Here is a 24960-nt window from a genome sequence, read left to right as displayed (position 1 = left end):
CGGCCGCCGGCCGGGAAGCCGGAGTGGGCGGTGGGCTAAGGGCGGCCCGGCGCTCGCAGCCGGTCGGTCCTGCCCTCATTCACTGCCGCAGTTGTAAGTACGGGCACTTCGCTTCCCTGCTGCCCCCGAGACGAAGACGGCAAGAGCAGCGCAGCTGCCACCGGCTCGTCCCCCGCAGCCGGCGCCGCTCCCAGCTCGGCCCCGGGCGCCGCACAAGCTGCCCTCGGCCAGGCCGGTCCGACCCGCTCCTGCGGGGCTTTGTAGCGAGGAGTCCCGCACGCCGAGCCGGGCCAGGGCCCCGGCCAGCGTCTGCTCGCCCGGGGGGCCGGCACAGCACCCGCTGCGAGGCCCGGAGCGCCTGCACCGGCCGCGCACGAGCCGGGCCGCAGGGGTCTGCGCATGCGCACCCGCCTCCGGGCCGAGCGAGGCCGCGCTCCTTTGTCCCCTTCGCGCCTCTCACCCAAGCTTGAGAGCTCGGGCGGTGATTGGCAGCGCGTTTCGCGGGCCGCGAGGCCGGTTCGGCCAATAGGCTTCGGCAGGAGGTGCCGCCCCGGGCTCAGCCCCGCCTCACCCCCGAACAGCCTCTAACGAGCAGGGCGGATAGCCACTGAGCGCGGGGCGGGCGCAGTAGCGCGGCCAATGGGCGCGCGGCGGGGGCGGGCCGGCGGCGCGCGGCTAGGTTGTGCGGTTTCCGGCCGCGCGCGCGCGCTTCTTTCTGTAGGCCGCTCCGAGGCGAGGAGGCCGCGACCCGCTGCGGGCGGGGGCCGCTCGGTGAGGGGCGGCCGGGCCGGGGCCGGTGGCGGGCGCGGGCGCTGCGGGGCCGCTCGGTGAGGCCGGGCGGGGGGCGGGCGCTGCGGAGCCGCTCGTTGAGGCCGGGGCCTGCGGGGTTGTTCCGCCAAGGCCGGGCCAGGGCAGCCTCGCGGGTCTCGCGCTGCACCGCTGCCTCCCGCCGGGGCCGAAGCTCCTGCGCGAGCGCTTCGCTGGCGGCGCCGGCCCTCGCCCCCGCGCCCTGCCGCGTGTCCTCGTCGTCCTGCCCCGCCCGTACAGCCGGGGCGTGTATGTGGGCCGGAGCGAGGCTGCTCTGCGGGCGCCGCCCGAGCGACTTGGCGCGCAGCGTCCGGGTGCTGCTTCTCTGCCGCCGAGCCCGGCGGGCTGCAACACGCTTCACCCTGGGCTCGTCCTCCTGCTCGTGGCGACGCTCGGTGGAGCTGCCGTGGTCCTGGGGCTGCATTGCCGGTGCTGGGCGGACACTTGTGGCTGGTGGGGGCCGGGCTGAAAACCAGCAGTGGACTGGGTGCCTGTGCTTGCTCTGTCCGGGGTGCTATTTCTGATCCTTAGATCTGAGGCTGGGCTCTGGATGGCATGCGTAGCGCCATGCGTAGCGGGGATGCGTGGCTTACCCATACAGTACCTAACTGGGTATGTTTTTGTTTTCAGGTTGGAAAAATGCAGGGTAATAAAGGCTTTAACATGGATAAACAGAACCACACTCCAAGAAAACAGCATCAGCAACATCAGCAACCACCGATTCCTGCCAACGGGCAACAGACCAACAGCCAGAGTGAGTTGTGGGGTTGGACGGTGTTGTTTTGGGGGCTTTACATGTCCTCAAGTCTGTGACGGGTATTTCACCTCAGACTGTCACATTTTCTTGGTGAAATAGGTCTTTGACGTGGTACTTCAGAGTTTTCTTTGGATTGTCCTCAGCTGCCCGTCCTTACTTGTGGGACTGGGATTTAGGAATGTTATTATCCTAATTGTGGTGGGCTCACGCAATCCCTTGCATTATTCTTTTCCAAAAAGACAGTCAAACTTTTCACTTCTTTGGAGGTGGGGTAAATTGTGTCACACTGCTGTCCCAGGGACGCCCCAAGCCCCTCTCCACTGTTCTGCTTGTTTTCAGGGAGCAGACTAGATCTTTGCCGTTGGGATAACCCTGCCCCCAGCAGATCTTCGTCTCCTTAGGTCCTGTTCAGACCTTCTAGCTCCAGCACGGGAAAATTGTCCAGCTTGCAGAGTTAGCATCTCTGATTTGAAAAATATTATAAATCTGCTGTTTTCATATAAACAAAATACTTGTAAAATTGTTAGTTGCTCTGGTTATTGCTCTTCCCACATGCTGTCTGTAAGGTATAGGAAAATAGGGATGGAAGGGACTTTGTGTGGTCATCTAGTCCAGCCCCCTGCTTGGAGCAGGATCATGTCAGACTAAACTGTTCCAGCCAAGTGTCTGTGTAACTAGGTCTTGAAAGTGTCCAGGGGTGAAGATTCTGTAACTTTTCCAAGTAGCCTGTTCTGATGCTTGACTACCTTCACAGTCAAGAAGTTTTTCCTGGTCTCCAACCTATGTTTCGTCTGCTGCAGCTCGAGGCCATTACTCCTAGTCCTTTTCCCTGTGGCTGCAGCGAAAAGCCCACCTCCATCATCTATAAAGTATGCTTTAACTATTTGAAGACCGTTCAAATCTCTTCAACCTAAATAACACTAGTGTTTTCAGCTTTTCCTCCTAAGTCTTGCTTCTGAGGCCCCTAATTATTTTTTTTCTCTCTTTCCCCTGGACCCTTTCCAATCTGCCCACGTCTTTCTAGAAGTGAGAGGCCAAAAACTGGACACAGCCTCAGCCTCTCTTTTCGATAGAAAACAGTCCCTCAGTGAGTCTTGTCAGTGTTTCCAGTGACCAGCTTCCCTGTTGGCACGAACAGCTGTGGGGGCAGGACTCATTCTTAAGGTGTGGATGTCCCTTAGATGCTCTTTTCCCCATCAGGCATCTCTTGAATACCTTACTGCTTTCCTCTGTCTTTATTTCTCTGCCCAGTCCTTTGGGGGGAAGTAAGGGGGAGCAGGTGTCTTCTATCAATGATGTCTTCCTGCCTGGGGGGGTGCTTTTTTTCCTGACAGTGGCCCTTCCCCTTGGAATGTTCTGTTCTGTGTTTGGGGCTAGCACTTCTCAACCTATGGGCTAAGTTAACCTTTACCCAGTGGTGTTGACAGCTTTGGATTGGTGAAATTGTGATGATAATTTGGACCTCAAGGAGTGGGGTTTAATGGCCTGCGGGGTTGGGGAGTTATGGAGGAACGGGGTGTCTTATTCAGAAGCATGACAGGAGGGATTAGAGCTCCATTTGCTTGGGGAGGTGGCTGATTACATAAATTAATCTATTTAATATTAACACTGTGCTTTGGGAAAAGTCTAAGTGCCAAGTAATTTCTTGTGTTCTGCTTTTCTTGTATTTCCCTTCATTGCCTTACCTGTCATCTGTTGTGGGCCATGCCACCTGATTGTCTAGATCCTGACTGCATTTTGGACTAGACCTCTCCTATTTTGTATTGGTTGTATTCTCTCTGTGCTGTTGGTGTAGGTGGAACCTTTTCTAAGGAGAAGTACAAATGCCATCAGCTTCACTACACCAAGTAAAATTCCTTTACAGTCCTATTACCCATTTTGCCCTTTTAGTGGGAGGCTGTTTCCCTGGTCTCAGCATCATGTCCCTTTGAGTGTGGAATAAGGTGGCTGGCCAGTCTTTGCTTGACTGGAGAAGTAGGACTCTGATATTCATGGTAAGATCATCTCAGAATGACTGGCCTATATCTTGGCATCCTTTGGTTTGATCCACTAAGTACAGGATAGTGGCCATAAGAGATCTCTAACGTCAAGCTTCTGTTAGCATATTTCTGTACCTGATGGCTGATCTCTAAATACATCTTTGTGAGGCTGGCTTGGACCAATTCTGAAGTCGGATGACTTCCCATGTTTCTCTCACTACTATTTGGGAACCTTCGTGCTTCCTCCTTCACTGTGCTTTGATTCATGTATTATTAATTTGTTGGTGCATTGATTCTATTCTAGCTGCTCAGTGTTGTATAAGTATAGACTGAAAAACTTGCAGTTGTTGCTGAGGTCCCATCTGTGGCTTTCTTGCCATTCTCACCATTCCAGTATCCTTGCCAGCGTGGAAGCATGTTCTGGAACCTGGGTCCCATCTCTTGCTTTTCCAGGCTGTATATGGAAGATGTTATCTGTGTCTTTATGCAGTGTTTAATGTGATATAATAAGGCTTATCGCCACTGGGCATTATTTCCCTCAGATGAAGGTCTGACAATTGACCTGAAGAATTTTCGGAAACCTGGTGAAAAGACCTTCACCCAGAGGAGCCGTCTGTTTGTGGGGAACCTGCCCCCAGATATTACAGAGGAGGAGATGAGGAAGTTATTTGAGAAATATGGAAAGGCAGGTGAAGTCTTCATACACAAGGACAAAGGCTTTGGCTTTATTAGGCTGGTGAGTGGTTACTGCTACTTAAGGGATGTCCTCTGGTACTAGGGAATGATGCTTGTTGGAAGTACAGATGAAGCTTAGATATCTTGTTAGTCCAGCCTGTTCTCACTAAGCAGGTGTTTTTAATTTTGGTGGAATGTAATATGGGGTCAACTTGAGCAGGTGGTGTAGGTGGAACATTTCTGAGGGGGAAGTACAAATGCCATCAGATTCACTACACCAAGTGAAGTTTGTTTATAATCCCATTACCCACTTCTTATGCAAGTCCTTTTACAGTCCTGTCCTAGCTGGAGAGAAAGTAAGTGCAAATTAGCTTTTGGAGGTGGACCTTAAATTAATTGAATATACCAGGATATCTGTAGGAGCAAGACAGGGACATCAGCCTTTCAGAAGAATAGGGAGAGTGCTTCTATGGCTTTAAGAGTCCCTGGGTTATGGCATGTTTCCATAGCACTAAGTGAAATAGTTGCTGAGACCTACGCTTTTCCATGGGCAGGAGTGAGGCTGGGACCTGTTAGACTCAGGTGTTCACACTCTGAGGAAGGAGGGGACTTAGTGCCAAAGGTTGATTGACCACTTCTCCCAGCTATACAGTTGGCTCAGTCAAAGATACCTCCTGCGGGGTCCCCCCCCCAACATTTTTCACATGACTCACCTTGCCTGCTACAGTGCCTAAGAGTCCATTTCTGGGTTTTGGTGGTAATGTATATGATTTTTCAAAATGTAGGCCCTAGACTCTTGCTCTTGGAGCCTGTGCAATACAGTAGGGATAGTGTACTCCCAGGTTGTATACTGAATCTAATCTAGGCCAGCCTTAAGCCTGTTTGATCCAGCTCTGTCTTGGAGAAAACTGGCAATCAGTCATTCACTAGCTGCACAGTGCAAATCATATGGGTAGAAAGGGTAGGTCTGTGTTTGAGCCCTTGGGCTGGGGCTTATTCCTGTCTCTGAGAACCCTTTGTCTGACCCTGGGAATTTGCATTTTCATGTGTGCCTCTGTTTCCCCATCTGTAATATGGGAATAGTAATGACCTGTCTCACAGGTGCTCATCTTTGGGAGTGGTAAAGCCCATAGCAGCAGTATTTATAAATAAATACAGTTAAATGATACAGTGTGACCTGTCTTTGTCCGGAGTCCTTTCTTGCTCTGATACCTTGTCACCTTTTTTGTTCATGGGAAATTAACCTTTGTGTGACACCTAAGAACAAAGATTCTTATGTTTTTAATATTTTTTTAAATTTTACAGCATAATATTAGTCCAGCAATTGTAAATCAATAAAGGAATCTCAGATGCACAGAGTTGGAAGGGGTTTTGTGGGGGAGGTTGCTTGAGGAAGAAATCAAATCTTTTTAAAGGCTTCTGCTGTTGGAGGTGGGGAAAGACCACCCCAGCAGTGTCATGACATTCCAGTTGGCAAAGGGAGGTATGGAGCTGGGCCTGTGTACTTGAGTTTTTTGTAAGAGTGTTGATTTAAATTTATAACAGTTAAGGAGAATGGAGCAGTTTTGACCGGTTCCTTTCAACTGAGATGGAAAGGGCAGGTTGGTGAGAAGCTGGAGAACAAATTTACAAGGTGGCATTGTAAAGTCCCCTGGCACAACTTTATGAGCACTTGTGGTGCTCCGGTGAGGTACCGGAGGACTGGAAGAGGGCCAATGTGGTCCCCATCTTCAAAAAAGGCAGGAAGGAGGACCCGGGAAACTATAGGCCGGTTAGTCTTACCTTGATCCTAGGCAAGCTGTTTGAGAAAATTATGCTGGCACACATCCAGGAGGGGCCAGCAGGGGACTGCATGCTTAGGGGCAACTAACATAGGTTCATCAGTGGCAGGTCCTGTCAGACCAACCTGGTGGCCTTTTACGATCAGATCACCAGATCATTAGACGCAGGGGTAGCAGTGGATATAGTCTTCCTGGACTTCTGGAAGGCTTTCGACACTGTCTCTCATCCCGTTCTCATTAAGAAACTGGGGGGCTGTGGTGTAGATACCCACACAGTCAAATGGGTTGCCAGCTGGCTGGAGCGCCGCACCCAGAGGGTGGTAGTGGATGGGTCCTTCTCAACCTGGAAGGACGTGGGCAGTGGGGTCCAGCAGGGCTCAGTCCTCGGGCCCGCGCTGTTTAACATCTTCATCAGTGATTTGGACGAGGGGGTAAAGGATCTGGGGGTCATCACTGACTCCAAGATAACATGGGCCGGCAGCGTGGAGAGGCAGTTAGGAAGGCCAACCGCACCTTGTCCTGCATCCACAGATGCATCTCGAGCAGGTCCAAAGAGGTGATCCTCCCCCTCTATGCGGCGCTGGTCAGGCCGCAGCTGGAGTCCTGCGTCCAGTTCTGGGCGCTGCACTTCAAGAGGGATGTGGACAGCATGGAGAGGGTCCAGAGGAGGCCACTCGTATGATCAGGGGACAACAGGGCAGGCCCTATGAAGAGAGGCTACAGGACCTGAACCTGTTCAGCCTCCACAAGAGAAGGCTGAGGGGGGATCTTGTGGCCTGTTATAAATTAGTCAGGGGGGATCAGCAGGCATTGGGAGAGTCCCTGTTCCCCCGAGCATGACCAGGAGTGACCAGGAATAACAGTCACAAGCTGGCAGAGGGTAGGTTTAGGTTAGATATCAGGAGGCGTGACTTCACGGTCAGGGCGGCTAGGGTCTGGAACCAACTTCCAAGAGAAGTGGTGTTGGCTCCTACCCTGGGGGTGTTTAAGAGGAGGTTAGATGCACATCTTGCTGGGGTCGTTTGACCCCAGTATTCTTTCCTGCCATGGCAGGGGGTCGGACTAGATCTGCTTAGGTCCCTTCCGACCCTAGAAACTATGAAACTATTTAACACTAGTTTAAATAAAGCTAGATTCAGATAATATTTTCTCATTTTGAAAGGTACCTGCCTTTGTAATCTCATGTATTGAGCATTTCCTATGTCAGTCATTAAACTAGGCTACTGAGAAAAACATGGGGAAGTGCAGCTCTGATTTTGCTTCCCTCTGTTAATCCTAACAGTCTTGTGCACTAACTTTAGTTCTTGTAACCTTCCTTTAAGTATTGCGCGTTGATACCTGCCTTCTTTTCTCCCTCCAAGCTCCGTACATGTCCACTGAATGAGTGCAACTCTGACACCTTGGAAAACGGTCAGAGAACTTTTGTTTTGTTTGTTTGTTTCATGTTACTAGGGCATCCTTCATGGCACTATAAAGTAGGGTTTGTCCGGGAGGAAGGCTGGTCTTCAGGCCCTCTCCTCTGTTTCTGTGCCTTTCTTTGTGTCTCCATGCTGCATCAAGTTTTAATGGCCACTTTCTTATCTTCAGGAAACTCGCACTCTGGCAGAGATTGCAAAAGTGGAACTTGACAACATGCCTCTGCGTGGGAAACAGCTAAGAGTGCGTTTTGCCTGCCACAGTGCATCACTGACCGTCAGAAACCTGCCTCAGTTTGTGTCAAATGAGCTCCTTGAGGAGGCCTTCTCGATATTTGGCCAGGTGGAGAGGGCTGTGGTAATTGTGGATGACAGAGGAAGATCTTCTGGGAAAGGCATTGTGGAGTTCTCAGGGAAGCCAGCTGCCAGAAAAGCCCTGGATAGATGTAGCGAAGGGTCTTTCTTGCTAACTACGTAAGTCTGGAGGCAAAAAGTGTGTCTCTGGTGTGTTCATAGCGTGAGAGAAGGTGCTGGAATAGGTGTGATATGGAGTGGTGAGTGCTATATACCTTACCATGAAGAATCCTAGTGATTCTATATGCCATGCCTGGACCATATTTTAAACCCTCCAAAAACTGTGCACAAGAAGCATGTCTGGAAACCACCTGTGGGGTCGATGTGCTAATTTGCGAGCTGCTGTTGTATATATGTTCATATTGGCAAAGCCTCCCAAAACAGGCCTAAAGGGGCAGAAGCTTATTTTAGGGGCTGTCCTTCCTGCCTTTAACAAAGTTAGGCAATGAATAAGACTTAAGTATGTTGGCTGTTCCGTCTGGATTCCCTCACGGGCGAGTGTAGAAACAGCTTTTACTTGCAGTAAATACTTCTGCAGTGGAATCTTGTACCCACTTCCTGTGCCTTGGCAAGTCTTAGGGTGGTAGCAGAGCATTTTTGGGAGGGTCTAACTCAGGAGGGCCCTTTTTTCCATTGGTTCGACAGCAACTGAGGCCTGTCACTAATGAACCCCTGCCACAGCTCTGCTCTGGCCGTACCACCCACTGGGGAGACCTGCAGGCAGCAGCTGCGGCTTGGGCACTGCTGCGGGGGGCAGGGCACTGCAGATCCAGGGTCCTGCCCTGCCCACAATTCTGATGCTCCCTGCCCAGGCCTGATGCACCCCCCTGTCTGGGCAGCACCCACAGCCCTGCCCAACTCCCCTCCCTCCCTCATTATGGGGGCCTCAATCCCATCCCCTACTCCCAGCTTACCTTCAGGGAGCTGCTCTGCAGGCTACTTGGCTGCCACATGCATGTATGCACATGCACATGGAACCCTCTTTCTGACTGCCTTCCTCCTGCTCCCCCTGGCCCCTTGCAGGCTGAAACTGCCAATGTACGGGGGGAAACCCACTGTTTTCTGCATTTTTCTCCTTAAAATGTGAAAATCTGCATTTTGCCATGTTTTTTCATGGTGAATGGAAAACCCGGATCCCTGCTAGTGACACTAAAGGTGTCATGCTTTGGGGAGACTTAAAGAGAAAACTTTTTTGCCCTTTTTCGGGGTGAACAATCAGTATATTGTGCACGTGAGGTAGCAAGACAGTAAAAGCATAGGGTGAGTTGTGCTTAATCTCTTAAGTGCTAGCTTTATTTTTGTCGCTACCACTGTCTTACCCTTTTCTGGAGGAGTTGGAGATGGCATCGTAAATTCAACTAGTAGATGACTTGGGTGCCTTCAGTTTCAGAAAGCAGCTAGCTTTGTTCATTTGGGGAGAGGTGGGCACGCTAGAAGGGAAGGACAGGCTACAGCTAGATCTGGACAGGTTACAGGGGTGGGTGGATGTCAATACTGAATCCCTTCCTATTCTCAAGTGCAGGGTACTGCACCTAGGGAGAAAGAATCAGCAGCATACCTATAGGCTGGGGAACTCCCTTTTCGTCATCACAGAGTCAGAAAAAGATCTTGGCGTCATTAGTGACTCAAAGATGAACATGGACCGCCAACGTGGGGAAGCGGTCAGGAAGGCCAACCGCACCTTGTCATGCATCCACAGATGCATCACGAGCAAGTCCAAGGAGGTGATCGTTCCCCTCTGTGATACTGGTCAGGCTGCAGTTGGAGTACTGTGTCCAGTTCTGGGCACCGCACTTCAGGAGGGATGTGGACAACAGGGAGAGGGTCTAGAGGAGGGCCACCCGCATGGTCAGGGCAGGTCATATGAGGAGAGGTGACGGGACCTGAACTTGTTCAGCCTCCACAAGAGAAGGCTGAGAGGGGATCTGGTGGCTGTATAAACTTACCAGTGGGGGATGGGAGAGTCCCTGTTCCCCCAAGCACTACCAGCAGTAACTAGGAATAATGGCCACAAGTTAATTGAGAGTAGGTTCAGGCTAGACATCAGGAGGCACTACTTCACAGTCAGGGTGGGTAGGATCTGGAACCAACTTCCAAGGGAAGTGGTGCTTGCTCCTGCCCTGGGGGTCTTCCAAAAGAGGCTAGATAATCACCTTGCTGGGGTCATTTGACCCCAGTACTCTTTCCTGCTCATGGCAGAGGGTCGGACGTGATGATCTGCTCAGGTCCCTTCTGACCCTACCAACTATGAAACTGCGTGTGTGTTGTCTCGTGTGCCTCTCCCCCCCCCCCCCCCCCCCGGTGAATGTCTGGGAATGACCAGTAGTCAACTTGGCACACTTCATCCAGGCAGCTGTTTTGAGGGGTAGTGGTGGGGAGGTTGGGAGGGGGCAGCATTGAGTAGGTGTTTCAGAATCTTCTCTTTATTTATGTCCTGCTTTTTTGGTATCTAAGGATATAGGTACACTGACTCTGGTCTGTTTACTCCATTTCCAGCACTGAGGCATTCCCATTGGCATGTTTTTGGGTAAGAAGGAAATTGGAGTAAGCGCAAGTAGGCAGTGCCTTTTTTTTCAGCGGCAGCCTGGATCCAGTGTAGCTCTGCCCTACCGTTAGCTGATCTAGGTTTCACAAATGCATACTTTAAAGGAAGGCACTGAGGAAACCATGTCAGGGTGGCAATAATTTAAACCCAGACCCTTGCAATGTATGACTTGGAGCAGGTGAGAAGTTGGCTTCCACTTGTATTTTCTCTCTGTCATGACGTTCAGTGCTATTCTTTGGTCTGGCCACTCTGAATATGAGTAGAGAATGTATCGTTCTAAATATTAGGGTCAGAGGGCAAGTGGAAGCTGGTCTGCAGTACAAGCCAGTGTCCGTGTAGTACTGAAAATGCATGGTCTCTCTCCTTTCAGGTTTCCTCGGCCTGTCACTGTGGAGCCCATGGACCAGTATGATGATGAGGAGGGACTGCCAGAGAAATTGGTCATCAAAAACCAGCAGTATCACAAGTATGTGCCTGCCTGAGGGAGGGAGCCCGGTGTTAGCTGTGAACTATAGGCTAGTAATTGCTGCGTTAATCATAGAATGGGTGGGTGATCATAGGGTAGGAAAAGCCTCACCATGCTGCTTTTGTAGATATGATTTCATCCCAGGAAGCAGAATACCATATTTGTCCTTTGCTGGGGAAGGCAATACTTTTAGGCTATTGCCATGCATGATTATCAGTGTCTCTTTATGGACTTATCTGGCCACAGTAGCTGGTTATCTGAACAACTCAGATGTGAGCTAAATGAATGTCCTATCTCATTACATGGATGAGGGCTGAGGCACAGACTTTGACTTGCTCAGGGTCACGAAGGGAATCTAGAGTACGAGCTCAACACCCGGCTCATGGGTCAGCTTTTGCCTGCGGAGCCATGTCATCTGGCCTGCCAGGCTTACCATGAGCCTGAAAATTTGGTGATGGAGCAGTGGCAGTGTTAATTGGTGCTCCCCTGCTGCCAAATTTGTGGATCTGTGGTGAGCCTGAAGATTGGATAGCATGGCTCTGTTTACTAGGTTGGGTGATCAGTGCAGTGCAAGGCTGGATCTGGCTTGTGGACTGGCCCACACCACTCACCTGGCCTACCACTGGTGTAAAGGAAGCAGGGCGTTGGACCTTGATGCTCAGAGTCCCAAGTTGGGGCCCAACCTTTCTTTCTAGCAAGGCTGTAAGAAGTAAGTTTTATGGCACTAAGTAGTAAAGGCCCTATTCAGACAAACCTGCCCTGAAGTTTCTGTAACTTCAAGTGGCCATCACAGGAACAGAGGCAGGATGTGATTAAACTGATTGACTCTGCTTTGTTTTGTGAACGCTTCACTGAGTCGAGACTTGTAGAAGCAGGGAAGCCAATGCCTGCAAAATCAGGTCTTTGAGTTTTAGGAGCTGTGTAGAATAAGGACAAGGCTTGTCATCATGGGTCGAGTGAAAAGGGAGTATGTTTGGCATACTTCTACAATGGATCAGATGTAAAACAGGAACATCGAATCATAGAAAATTATAGAATGTTCCTCTTCTATTCTCCCTTTTGCTATTCTCGCTAACTATTGCATGCCTGTAGAAAGCACTACCTGGGTCCAGGCAGCAGGTTTCTGCAAGTAGTTTACACCTTCAGAAGAGAGTACTTGCATTGGTAAAGGGGCAGGAGTGACTGATCTTCCCTCGATTTCTCCCTTTTGAGGAACCATAGTGATGTTCTCTGGAGATTTGACATGATGGTACTTCAGACAGAAAAAGCACCTTTTAATTCAGTTTAGTGGGGATTCTCTTCCTTGTCCATGCTGACAGGACGGCAGGTCTCTAGATAAGAGATCTGAAGTGTTATCGAGCTGTCCTTTCTAAATGCTAACTATGCTGTTTCATTCATTCACACCCTGTAAATCCTGCACTGGTACAGTCTCTGCTCAGACATCCAATAACTTCTCCTCTCTACCAGGGAGCGTGAGCAGCCTCCTCGGTTTGCACAGCCTGGCACCTTTGAGTATGAGTATGCCATGCGTTGGAAGGCTTTGATAGAGATGGAGAAGCAGCAGCAAGAACAAGTAGACCGTAACATCAAGGAAGCACGAGAGAAGCTAGAGATGGAGATGGAAGCAGCTCGCCACGAGCACCAAGTTATGCTTATGCGGCAAGGTGAGAGCCAAGACCCGGCAGTCAGAGAGCAATAAAATGCTGACACAAGGCTCTTGGTAGGATCTTCTCTGAGAGCCAGGAATGTCCGTTTGACACTAGTTAGGCCACAACGTGACTGACTGACCAACTTGTCAGACGGTCATTGATGAAGTCAATGGAGTTACAGCACTGAAGAACTAGCTTCTCTTCTATCACCTCTTTAAGGTGGCATACAGTGCCAAGTAGAAACCAAGTCATAAAATGAGATTCAGGCATGGAAGTGGGACATAACATTGCTGCATCTCTCGTCTGCAGACAGAAGGAACAGCAGTTGACCAGGGTGGGGATTTTGACTTTTGCTGTCACCTTTTCCAGATTTAATGAGACGTCAGGAAGAACTGAGGAGAATGGAGGAACTGCATAACCAGGAAGTGCAGAAACGTAAACAGCTGGAACTCAGGTAAGGGGCAGCACTGAATTCAGCAAGCCCACCCTGGAGGGGTTCGGCCACTCTTGCTCAGAACTGTTGGGTGCACCAGTTGGGCAGGACTTGTAGTGGCCATCATTTTGGTCATCTTTGTCCAAGTGCAAGTGTTTTTAGGGTGGAGGATTTTGGGGTCTATACCAATGACCCTGAGAGTCAGTGACTAGTATTTATTCTTTCCCTGATAGACCTTGATTTGGCTGCTTGACTTCCGGGGCAAATGCAAAAGCCAGTGATCCTGAGCTCCGGAGTTGTTGGTGGGAATATCTCTGTCTTAGCTTTTGCCTTCCTAATCTCCAGATCGCTTTTGGAAGCTTTCACACAGGTCTCCCGTTCCATTTCTGCTGTGTTGTTTGATTCTTGGACATTTTGTGAAATGCTAGGAGCCATTGCTCTGTGGAACGTGGCTTGAGAACCACCTGGCTAGTGTTTCCCAGTTCCATGTAGATAGTCGTTCTGTAGGAGCTGCTAGATACTTGGGCCTAATATAAATGGGCCCTTTTCTAATAAACTCATTAGAATTGGAATAGATTGGAAATTGCTCAGTGCTCACAGAAGTTACTGTTTTTTATATTGAGAAGCCTAACCTTGCACTGGCTGGGCAGGACAGTGTCCTTATATATACTGTCAGGCAGCTGCATACTCTAGCGCTTCACACTGATGCAGAGAATTTGGCTTAGGCTGTGCTGAGTCTCTGGAATGCTCTCCTTGCAGGCAGGAGGAAGAACGCAGGCGCCGTGAGGAGGAAATGAGGAGGCAGCAGGAGGAGATGATGAGGCGTCAGCAGGAGGGCTTTAAAGGGAATTTTCCTGATGCGGTATGAGTTCTTCCTGCCTTCACTTCCTGTCTTGGTGCTGCTAGTGAGATGCTGCCCAGATGCAGTGCAGGAGCTTCTGTCAAGTGTTCAGTATATTGACTGTGCGACAGTTACTAATCTGTTCTGCTTCAGATTACTGAGCGCTTGCAGCCTTAACTTCATTTTAGTATAGAATTAAACATACAGAAATTCACCAACTGCCAGGAAATATGCTTTCTTCCCACTGTCCAGGTAGAACCCACAGTGTGTCACTTTGCTCTGCAGAAGAGCACATGCTAACTAGTCCTATTCTCTGAGCAACAGTTGACATGCAGTTCCTTATTATGATTTGCATACCTGGCTATGATAGCACTATCTTGAAGGCAGGTGCGTTGTCCTGTCAGTTTGAACATTACTGACTTGAGGGACTTTGCAGGCCTGGCAATGTGATTGTCATTGAGAATAAATGTTGGTCAAGTTATCACCTGCTAGTATTTGATACCTCAGCTTTTCCCAGTTCTTAGAGTAGGAAACATTTGTGATAACTGACTTTAAAAAAGAAGTGATAATTCAGTGATAAGGCTGGATATTTCATGAATCAACAGGGCTGCAAAAAAACTACTGGGAATCAGTGACTCAGTTCCTGTCCTGGCATTTTGTATATCAGGTATCACAGTTGCATTCCAGAAACCACTTGATTTTAGTCTCTTATTTCTGATAACAATGGGAGCGAGGAATTGAAATCATTGCCATGCCATAGAAGGGTTTGGTATCTCCTTTCCCATTGTATCATATAGAAGGATTGTCAAAGATTAGGCTGGTAGACTTTGTCCATTCTACTTGAAGTGTTTGTGGCCTGCTTGGTATCCAAATTCATATGATGTTTCTGTCCCTTTTGTCCCATTTAGTTTCATCCACTATAAGCTCCTTGAGAGAGGCCACGTTCTGGGTGCTTTTCAGTTTTACCCATATTTTTGGTAATTGGTAATAGATAAATTTGTGCAGCCCCCCCCCAGTGTGAACACACTTATAGTGGTATAAAGGTGACAGTCTTTCCCACATTAGAAGGTTACATTGATTTTAATAATCTTGGTATCGAGTCACTGTTACTTTGGACCAATATCATGCATAGCTTGTACTATATTTAAATAGGTACAAAAGTGTGTTTATGGAGTACCTGTGTTAAAACTTGTAGCGGTTCCAGAAAAGATGAAATGCTTTATTCTGGATAAACTAAGTCTGTTGGTATATTTATGCAAATGACTACAGGCCCATTTATTTTTTTAAAAGTCAGCATTTTCAGATTTTACCCCACTTCCGCATGCTTAGGTAGAGCAGGGTATGGCACTCCTTCCTTTTTCTTGTCTTTGTGTGAGAAGGTATTTTGCAGAATTCATAGATTTGTTGAAATCTGGCAGGGCTGCACTGTGGGTGCTTCTGCTCTAGCCTTGAATTTGCGACCTCTGACCTGTCAATTGCATGCCTTAACACCTGTGCCACCCCAGACGGGTCTGTAAGAGGAGGGGAAGCAGCTGCAGGAGGAAAAAGTTGGGGTGGCACCTGGAGGACCAATTCAAGGCAAACTGATAATGAGATTCTATACCTAGAATATTATAACAAATTTATAAATGTTCTATCTATAGCATCTTATTACTGGGGAGTTGTCTTATATGCAGGGTCATGTCATATTTGAGTAAATATGGTATGTCTCTACGGAAGCTTTATAGGCTAGGTGTAAATGTGTTCACTGGACCTGATCAGCAGGGATTCTGGTTTTCTCTGATTTAAAAAAAAAAAATCCCAATTTTCAGATTTAAAAAAGTAACCCCAAATCCACATTTTTCCATGATTAAAATGAAACACCACTAATGTATAGGTGTGTGTATGTGTGTATACACCCCCCTCATACCTACATATACACATACATCTATATATATACACACACACACACATTTATATATATGTATGGGGGTGTGTATAGGTATGTGTATGGGGTGTGTGCCTACGTGTATAGGTGTGTGTATGTGTATAGAGGGGTATATTGTGTGTGGATATGTATAGGGGGTGTGTGTGGATATGTATGGGGGGTGTGTGTATGTGTATAGAGGGCATGTGTGGGGGGTGCACGTGTGTGTATATATGTATCGACGTGCGCGTGCGTGTGTGTATGTATAGATGTACGTGTGTGTATATGAATGAACAACATCAGTTCAGATTTTTTATTGGTCCCAGATGTACAGAGGAAATAGAATTAAACTTACTTTTTAAGCTCCTTTTTGGGAGTTGGGACTGCCAGTAGACAAAGGAGGCACTGTTGGATTTGTAGCAGAGTAGCTCCTGCTTTTACAAATACAGGCAACCAACGCTTAGCACTCTTAATTGGTTCTGGAAAAAATGAGCATTAAGTGATTCATAGATTCGCAGATACCAGGTTGGAAGGGACCTGAGCAGATCATCAAGTCTGATCCCCTGCCCTGGGCAGGAATGAATACTGGACTTATATGACCCCTGGTAAGTTTACGGTAATATGACCCCAGCTAGGTAATTATCAAACCTCCTTTTAAAGGCCCCTAAGGTAGGAGCCAGCACCACTTCCCTTAGAAGCTGGTTCCAGATCCTAGCCACCCTAACAGTGAAGTAGCGCCTCTTAATGTCTAATCTGAATCTGCCCTCTGCCAATTTGTGACCCATTGTTCCTTGTTACTCCGGGAGGTGCTCGGGGGAACAGGGTCTCACCCATTCCCCTCTGGTCCCCCCGGTAAGTTTATAGATGGCCACTAGATCCCCTCAGCCTTCTCTTGTGAAGGCTGAACAGGTTCAGGTCTCATAGCCTCTCCTTGTAGGGCCTGCCCTGCTACCACCTGATCATGCGAGTGGCCTCCTCTGGACCCTCTCAATGCTGGCCACATCGCTCCTGAAGTGCAGTGCCCAGAACTGGACGCAGTACTCGGCCTGAGCAGTGTCACACAGAGGGGGGTGGATCACCTCCTTGGACCCGCTCATGATGCATCTGTGGATGCACGACAAGGTGCGGTTGGCTTTGCTGACTGTGTCCTCACATTGGCGGCCCATGTTCATTTTAGAATTGATAATGACTACCAAGATCTCTTTCTGCCACTGTGCTTTAGAGGGTGGACCTGTGCTAAGTGAAACTCATTTCCCCATAGGAATGATTATAAATAGAGATAATTGGGTACCACCATTTCTCATCGCTGCCTCTCCCTACTCCCCTACCTGCCCGCTGGCTGCTCCAGCCTCATGTGCCAGTCCAGGCCCATGCTCCTGTCCCACCCTGGGACCCTGCCAGCCCAGGCACCGGTGTGGCCCCTGCACTCATGGCCAGCCCCCACTCGCTGCTTCTCACTGCTGCTGCCTCTTCTCACCTCCTCGGCCACTCTGGCCCCACGCTCCTGCTCTCCCACCCCTCCCACTTGCTGCCACTCACCCCACTTGCTGCCACCGCCACTGCTTCTCCCCACCTGCCTGCTGAAACTCGCTGATTCCACTGAGTGCTGTGAAACTGGCTGAGCACTCAGCGGAATTGGGCATGAATTTTAAATGAGCACTATAGCGAAATAGTGCTAACCGAAACTGTTAAGCGGAGGTTGCCTGTACAGTGGTGTCCTCCTGCTCGACAGCATTAATAAAAAAGGAGTGTCTTGCTAGCTATAATCTCTCTGTAGGGGACACAACAGTTGTGTCACTTCTTGGCCTGTGGGCTCAGATTGGCATTTTTTGTGCATCTGCATTCCTTTCCATAAGTACACTTTCCTGACCTTGCTGATATGGTATTGCAGCTGCTTCTGACAGACCTCTCTACTAAGGCACTGGCTCTTCTTTATGTCAATGCTCTTGCTTAAATATGCACATGTTACTTTGTATCTGATGTTGGATGTTGTGCAATGCTTGTGACTGACTGTCTTGCAGAATAAATTATGTGAAGTGAGGTCCTGTTTGAATAGTTAAAAGAGTAGGTTAAGTCTTTCTTCAGGGCTTGTCCTAAAAGTATCTGTTTCCAGGTCTTCACTGATGAGCTCACTGAGGTTCTGGCTTTGTCAAGTTATGTAAGAAATATCTGTAATGCTGTAATGTAAAAATAGGTGCCTCTTTTTCAGAGGGAACCACCAGACATGCGGATGGGACAAATGGGCATGGGAGGTAAGAGTTTTCTGACTTTCTTTCTTCTGTTTCTTTGTATATTTAGTTCCCCTCTTTCTAGACTGAAATGCTCCAAGAACAGGTCTAATTACTGGCTCCGTGTTTAGTGTACTTGGAAACTTGCTGTCCATTTTGTTGGTGGCTGTTCTCGTACTATGTTCTACAGAAAGTTAGTTTTAAGAGCATTTAGCATTTACGTTGGATTGAGTGAGGTGTATTTGGCAAGACGTGAAAGAAGTTAGACGTAAATGAGGTAATAGTATGTGTGGATAGCGCAGCTCCTTCAGCAGCAGATTCGGGTGAAATTGCCAGAAGGCCTGTAAGGAAGTCAGGACTACCAAGCACACTTATCTCTAGATTATAGACTGCTATAACATGCAAGACTGAACTAAGCAACAAAGTCCAGGCAGGTAAGAAGTACAACCCCATGATGGCATTTTGGTGTTGGTTTTGCAGCATCAAGTTTTGGCCCCTGAGACAGAAGTATTAGGTGGCTAACAGATGCTGAAATACGATTATGACCCTTGGAACACCTCTTGCTGTCCAGACTGATTTTTGAGAAGGGGAGTACCCACTAGCACATTTGTAAGGCTGCCTGGTTGTGGATTCGGTCTTGGACGTGCTTCTGCAGGAAGGCTGCATGGGCCATGTGTCTGTCCAGTGTAATGGGGGGTGGTCCTTATTAGGTCTGTCAGGAATATTCTTCAATTTCTTTCAGGTGCCATTGGCATGAACAATAGAGGCACCATGGGTGGCACCAATGTCCCAGCTGGTGCACCCCCGGCAGCTGGTCCTGGAGCCATGATACCTGATGGGGCCATGGGGATGGTAATGTATCTGCAGCATTGCCTTTCTAGCTACTGTCTCCCTGCGCCCTTTCTAAGTGAAGGGTGTTTTGCTTTCAGTGTTAAGGGCTGTGGCATTAAGGTCAAGACCTGTTTGCCATGATATACCTGATCTTTGCTTTTTTACAGGTCTTCACAAGTCTGTCTTGACATAAGACTTGCTGCACAGTTCTGAAGTGATTAAGCCTTGCTTGTTTGCTCTCATACCTGTAGAATTACCAGTTCTAAAAATTCACTTGAAAGGGATTCTAGCATGTGACCACTTAATAAAGGGGAAGGCATGTTTGGGAAGCTGTTAGTTGAACTCGAGTGTCTGGAGATCAGATTTCTGGCAGTCTGTATGTCTTGGCTTTTCAGTTGCTCTGCACAGCAGAGAACAGTGGAAACCCCCTTACAGCTTGCGTTATGGCTTAGACAGTAGTGAGCAAAGAACAACTAGAAACCTAGGCTTGTTTGTTTTTAACTCCTGTGTGGTAGTAGCCTATCCAAAATATAAGACTGTGGTTTGGGGGAAGTGGAGAGGCTTTTGCTGACTTCTTTGTGGGGCAAGAGGGGGAGAGAGAATCAAACAAGAGCATGAATAAATTCTCTATGAGAGTAGAAAGGACTCTGATTGCATAATCTGCTGCTGGTAGAATCTGTCCTCCTTTCCACAATACCCCCTGCAAGGATCAGGTGCCTGTGAGATTTTCATCCCTTGCCATACTACCCTGTTTTACTTTACAGTTAGGGCTGCCAGGCTCTGGAATGGACTCCCAAGGGAGGGTGGTGCTCTGTCTAACCTTGGGGGTCTTCAAGAGGAGGCTGGACAGATATTTGGCTGAGGTGTTATGACCCTGCACTCGTTCCTGCCTGGGCAAGGGGTCAGACCTGATGATCTGTTTAGGTCCCTTCCAACCCTAAGGACTATGAAACTATGTAAGCTAGAGTGGGGCTGGTGAGGGACCATCAGGGCTCCACAGTGAGTGTCACATCCACATACCACCCTGACTTTGCTCCCCTCCCCAGCTATCCATAAATGACCTGGTAAAATGTGGTCTCTTCTCAGGTATTGCTTCTTGCACTGCCAATGCATGTCACCTTAAACGGTTCACAATTCAAAATCCCAAAGAAATGCCACATACAGACTTTGAATTTAAAGTGTGTACCAGCATTGGAAAGTTAGCGCATACCACCCAGTAGCAATTTAGAAGTAAAGCTGAAAGAAACCCATAGCGTAACTCTGCTTCTGTAGCAGTGTCGCAAGGAACTTCTTACCACTCCTTAAGTTTTTTATCTTAGCACTAACTGTGAAGTAGAATGCTTTGCTGCGAGTGAAATGAAAATGTGCCTGCACCACCTTTTGCCTTTATTTCATTGCATAATGCAACTAGATCACAAAAAAACTCGTGTTGCACGGTGCCTGGGTGTTACTACCTTGGCAATTGTATAAATGCATTATTGTTGCCAAACAAGATGTCTACAGCCTTTTTGTCTTGGTATTTTAAAGTTCTTAGGAACATGCTGCATGGAACAAATGGTTGTAGGCTTAGGTTGCTGTAGAGGCGCAGTTAAATTCTTTGTTGAGTGTCTAAACTGCAGTTCAAAGCTTCTAGTTGTTAATGTTGCTTAACTTTAATGGAGTCTTTATATGGAGTATGTTCTTGGAAAGCAAAAGGGTGGAAATGGCGGTGACAAGCTAGACATTTACCTAGCTGTGTTTGCTTCGCAGAAGACCATGGCTTCCTTCCATGTATTGCTCCCATCTCTTCTACAGGCCACTCCTCCTGCCTGAGGAGCACTATTATGGCTACAGCCTGTGTCTTTCAAATGAGTTAACTTTTGGATTCCAAATCAGGCTAAAAATTTGACATGGCAAATAAGCCAATTTGTCCTATAAAGCTTGCAAGCTAAGCCTGGAGTAGTGGCTGTTAGGGGAGGCACTGGGATGGTAAAGTCCATGCCATTGCTTTGGTTGCCAGAGACACATGTTGCTGTATTATAAGATGATTTGGGGTAGATAAAGAGTGGGATAGGAAGGGATGAGGTTGGTGGATTGGATCAGGGGAAGAGAATGGATCCAGTGGGGGTGGGGGGATAACATGGCAGGGACATATTGAAAGGGAAGGTATTTAGGCAACTTAGTAAAATGAAAATGGCCAAAAGGAAGTCAGGTGCTGTCTAATATTCGGTGCCTTTTCTGGTTGCTTTGGAGTCTGAATTTACTTACACTGGCCGTGTGGTTGGTACTGGAAGTGGCTGGGGCTGCTGCTTAAAGTAGTGGGGAGAGAAGGGCTGTCTCTCACCCACTCTGGTGCTAATGGGGTTTCCATCTTGCCCCATGGTAACATATCTTGCAGGACAGAATCAAGGCTTCTCCAGAAAACTTCTGTGTGGGAGGAGGGAAAGGATGGACTGCTGCTGTTTTGCTACCTGTATTTGTGTATAAATCCTCTGTGACACTCCCAGCATGTATGAGGGTACAAAAGCCTCTGCTCACTCTCTTCACAAAGCTTAATGATAATTTGGGCTAAGTGTCCTTGCTAGGTGTTCAGTTTGGGGAAGCACAGTGGAATCATGAAGTTCTGCTTCCTAACTGCATTTTTCTTGCGTTCCACTGCAAACCTATAGGTTTGGGTAACAGTTCTGCCATATGCCTGTTAGAATTGCAGACGCAGAGGTGGATTTTGTGGGGAAGCAGATTTGTTCCTATGACACAGTTGTGCGCCTGTTGGTCCAGTCTTGGTTTGGGAGACCCTTCAGCAAATCTGGGAGAAGTGTTTGCCCCACAGGGGCATCTGAAGTTGCTGGCTTCCAATGGTCTTGTCTGGAGCTGATAGGTCACTTGGGGCTGTGGAGTCCTGATGGGACTCGGGTCAACTGGAACTGCTTCTAACTTAAGTCTTTTCTCCTTTCTGCCTGTTCTGTGCTCTCACCCTGTCCAAGACTCCACCACCGCCTGCTGATCGCTTTGGCCAGGGCAGCGCAATGGAAGGACTTGGAACTATGGGAGGAAACCCGCCTGGCTTCAACAGAGGAAATCCTGGGGGGGAATTTGGTCCTAACAAACGTCGCAGATACTAATAGGATTAAGCTACCCCCTACCAACACCCCAAAGAGGAAAGGAATCTTGGCAGGCCATGCAGGGTTCTACTTGGGTGGGGGGAGATTCTTCACAGTAGTTTAATTAGGGCCTGCCTCGGCAAAGCCACTCTAGGGACGGGGAGTGCAGTCTGACTGGTAAAGGTTCTAGTAAATTTTGTGTGGTGCATTCCTATAATTTCAATGTGAAAATGACATGGGAGGTTTCAATAGCTGTGCAGTAAAAGTAAGACCTGGCTAGGACCCTGATGCCTTTACCATTCCAAGTTTCCTGTATGCAGCCACAGCCCTGAGACTAACTTAGATACAGTTGAAGTATTTCATAGCTTTCTTCTAGCCCAATACAGCTCCTCCGGGAGCACAGGCAAGTCTCTGGAGCATTAAGGGAGCACCCAGATATTTTGCAGACCCTAGTGACTCTGTAAATTTATATAGCTTCAAATGGCCCATCATGTAGTGAAACAGAAGGGTTTTATGTTCTTTTTTTAACTTGTAGTTTTTACTTTTTCTCTGGACCATCTCTTTCTTTAAAGTAGTTGCCCATCGTGTGCAGCCTGAATGGCTGGAAGGCTCTTGTTTGGATGGATCTTTTGGTATGTGTTGTACCGCTGTTTATTTTTACTGGTAGTAAAGTACAATCTATTGGACAAAAATACTGTATCTCATGCTGAAGACTTAACTGAAACAATTGTTTGTATAATCTTAACCTTGCCTGTCTTTTGTGTAGAAGTACTACAAGATTTTCATTTAGTGTAAACTGTTTGAACATGAGCTGTAATTGTCCCACTAACAAGTTTGAGTTTGTCTGAGGAATGTTACAGGAATGCATTATTAAAGTGGATTTTAAGCCTTTTTTATCTTGTGTGCAGTCTCTTCTGTTCCTGATTTTGAAGCTTCTGGGTATGTGCAGATTAAGGTAAATAAGCCCTCAGCTATTAGAGCAGAGTGCATTGGTCCACTTGCCTTCTGGAAGTAGCCACAACATGTAGGCACTGTTGTATAACCCTGAGGGTTCTCCAGTAGAATTCTCCTTGGTGTGTGTTGGCTTTCTATTTACAGAAACTTTGGCATGTTTGGAGCCTTTCAACTTCACAATTTTGCCGATGTGCCTGCGGTAAGTTAGGGGAACTGTTTGTGCATCTACGTGTGTGTTTGCAGTTGCAGAGTAAATTACTCCACACTGAGCTCCGTGTGGCCCCGTTTGGCTGCTGCTAGTATTTGAGAGAGCTAGTTCAGAGAGCCCAGGTATCTCTGTTCTACCCTGCAGTTACTGCTGTGGCTACAGTGCAGGCCTTCCCTAAAACTCTCCACAGGAAGTGGCATAACCACAACTGTCAGTTTGTTGCCCCAAGTATAGACTTTACAAGAAAAGCTTCTGCTAAGATGTGATACAAGGTGGAGGCTGGAGTCTTCCAGGACATTGTGCTCTCAGGGTTAAATCCTTGTTCTTCTTTGTTGGGTGGGGAATAAATGGGTCTGTTTCAGCAAGGAATCCTTCAGGTGGGGGAAAGAAGTGGGCAGTATGAGATCACATGTCATTGGTGTACAGAGTAAGGAGAGATCAGGACAGTTAGTGCCTGGCCTAATGGAGGCAGTGGGGACACTGTTTGCTTTGCGTTGTGGAAGATTGATGGAGGAGTCAAGCTAGGAGCTCTAGTGAAGATGTACAGAATTCCCAGGGTACAAGTCATTTTGTTTCAAGGAAATAAGCCAGTCCCTGATGACTTGGTTAGCAAGAAAACTTTCCTGAGGCAGGTTATGCTAACCACTATTGCGTGGCTTCTTGTACTCTCCTCTGAAATGTTTGGTAGCAATTACACAGGGTTCTGAGGTAGATGGTCCCCTAGTCATCTAGGAGAGAGGGCTGTGTAGTGACAGCATGGTCTAGGGAGATGCCTGTATTCAGCCGTGGTAGTAGTAGGGTTGCTGTTTTCTCTTGTTGGGTGACTGTGGCACAGGATGTTGGCAGGTGTGCTAACTGACCTTGCCTTTGCTCTTGTGAGGACATTGGGATTGGAGTTTGCTGTGGATCTGTCCCGCTTGTAGCTAGAGGGAGTGCAGCCTGAAGCCCCGGTGTGTGATCAGTATCTCCTACAGTTTCTGACTTAACAACGTGTAGAGCAAATGGCCTCCGGAGCCAAGACTGGTTGTTTGGGTTGTCAGGATAACTGTTCTCCCTCCCTTCCCCCCACTTCTCAGCTTGTTTGTGGCTGAGGAGCTGAAGCAGATGGGAGCTTGTTAGGAAAGCAGGGACAGACCTGACAGTTAGCTGTGCTCTGATCCTTCCCTTATCCACATAATAATTCATGATAAGGATTGGGCTGGCTAGCCTCTTTTCTAAGAGTTAAAGGGTAAAAACAGGGTTTGTGAGGATGGCAGGGAAGGGGAGTGACTTTGCACAGCTCAAAGTTCATCTTTGTAAGACAGATTAGAGGAAAGGGTGTTGGGGGGAGAGTGTGACAGCAGCACGTCAAAAACTGCTCTGGTATGTATGTTTCTGAAGTAGCTTCATTTTTGTTTGAATGCCTGTTTTTTAATGCAAGGTAGAAGGGCAAACTAAAAAGCTCTGCCATGGGCTCTTGTAAGAGAACAGTCAGGAAAGCCTGTTGCAAAGGTGGGGGGTGTTCAGATCCACTGTAGTGAGAAGAAGCAGTAATAGGTGGTATTGTGGGGGACACGTGTCTGAGGGTACTGTGCCTCAGATGGAGCTTGAGCACAGATTGCCCCATACCATATGCAGCTTTGTTTTTTGTGAAGGTTCTCTAAACTTCAGGTTTATGTGAATGGGAAGGCAGCAGCTTCCATAGGGCTCACATTTTTAACTTAAGCTTAGCTATGCAACTTCTGCAAAGAGGCCTTCCAAGACACGGGATTCTAAAGAGCCTTTTTGTTTGTAATTAAGCTAAAATCAATCCATGTGCAAAAGAGACCAGAGCATACTATACCTTTCAAGGTATCAACAGTTACACAACTGGATATTGCAGATGCAGCATTTTGACTTGTCTGGACCATATACATGGCTGTTCCATTACCTTCATATTTGACTAGTTCTTCTATTCTAAACTGATACCATATACGAGGGCTTTTTGTACTGGGCATTGACTACTTTTCTTGTTCAGAAACTACCAAGTTGCTTTATATAACTCTTTTGAACACTGATGAATGCATAGCAGA

General features: G+C 48.0%; 2 protein-coding genes across 4 annotated transcripts in view; both read left to right on the top strand.

Annotated features, from left to right (window-relative positions):
* Positions 1 to 644: 644 nt before the first annotated feature.
* On the top strand, positions 645 to 22641 carry NONO (non-POU domain containing octamer binding). 2 transcript variants are annotated; one of them, XM_090061632.1, is made up of 11 exons: positions 645 to 771; positions 1438 to 1561; positions 4086 to 4279; positions 7587 to 7888; positions 10684 to 10779; positions 12247 to 12443; positions 12798 to 12882; positions 13621 to 13723; positions 17818 to 17860; positions 18579 to 18688; positions 21631 to 22641. In XM_090061632.1, the coding sequence occupies exons 2-11, from the start codon at positions 1447 to 1449 to the stop codon at positions 21766 to 21768; spliced, it is 1383 nt and encodes a 460-aa protein (XP_089917758.1). In that variant the 5' UTR covers positions 645 to 771; positions 1438 to 1446; the 3' UTR covers positions 21769 to 22641. The 2 variants fall into 2 exon arrangements, with proteins under 2 accessions (XP_089917758.1, XP_089917759.1); XM_090061633.1 differs by lacking the exon at positions 645 to 771 and adding an exon at positions 808 to 827.
* LOC149857954 (mitochondrial ornithine transporter 1-like) overlaps positions 22636 to 24960 on the top strand; it is a 20534-nt gene continuing 18209 nt past the window's right edge. Inside the window, exons 1-2 of one of the 2 annotated variants that reach the window (XM_090061640.1) lie at positions 22636 to 22702; positions 22846 to 22900. In XM_090061640.1, the coding sequence (XP_089917766.1) occupies positions 22890 to 22900 (11 nt within the window). In that variant the 5' untranslated portion in view covers positions 22636 to 22702; positions 22846 to 22889. Of the gene's footprint in view, positions 22703 to 22769; positions 22901 to 24960 lie in introns of those variants that run through there. The other variant, XM_090061641.1, reaches the window with a different exon arrangement.

This window comes from Crocodylus siamensis, chromosome 8, assembly GCF_052110815.1.
Source record: "Crocodylus siamensis isolate JL-2025a chromosome 8, ASM5211081v1, whole genome shotgun sequence".
Taxonomy (NCBI): domain Eukaryota; kingdom Metazoa; phylum Chordata; order Crocodylia; family Crocodylidae; genus Crocodylus; species Crocodylus siamensis.
The sequence above is the reverse complement of the archived record's forward strand: the minus strand, read 5'-3'. Positions and strand labels throughout refer to the sequence as shown.

Excerpts from the sequence above, each read along its gene's own strand:
- NONO (XM_090061632.1), top strand. The coding sequence starts at position 1,447 with ATGCAGGGTAATAAAGGCTTTAACATGGATAAACAGAACCACACTCCA. Across the intron at positions 12,444-12,797 it reads AGTTATGCTTATGCGGCAAG|ATTTAATGAGACGTCAGGAA; the intron begins GTGAGAGCCAAG and ends CACCTTTTCCAG. Across the intron at positions 12,883-13,620 it reads CGTAAACAGCTGGAACTCAG|GCAGGAGGAAGAACGCAGGC; the intron begins GTAAGGGGCAGC and ends CTCTCCTTGCAG.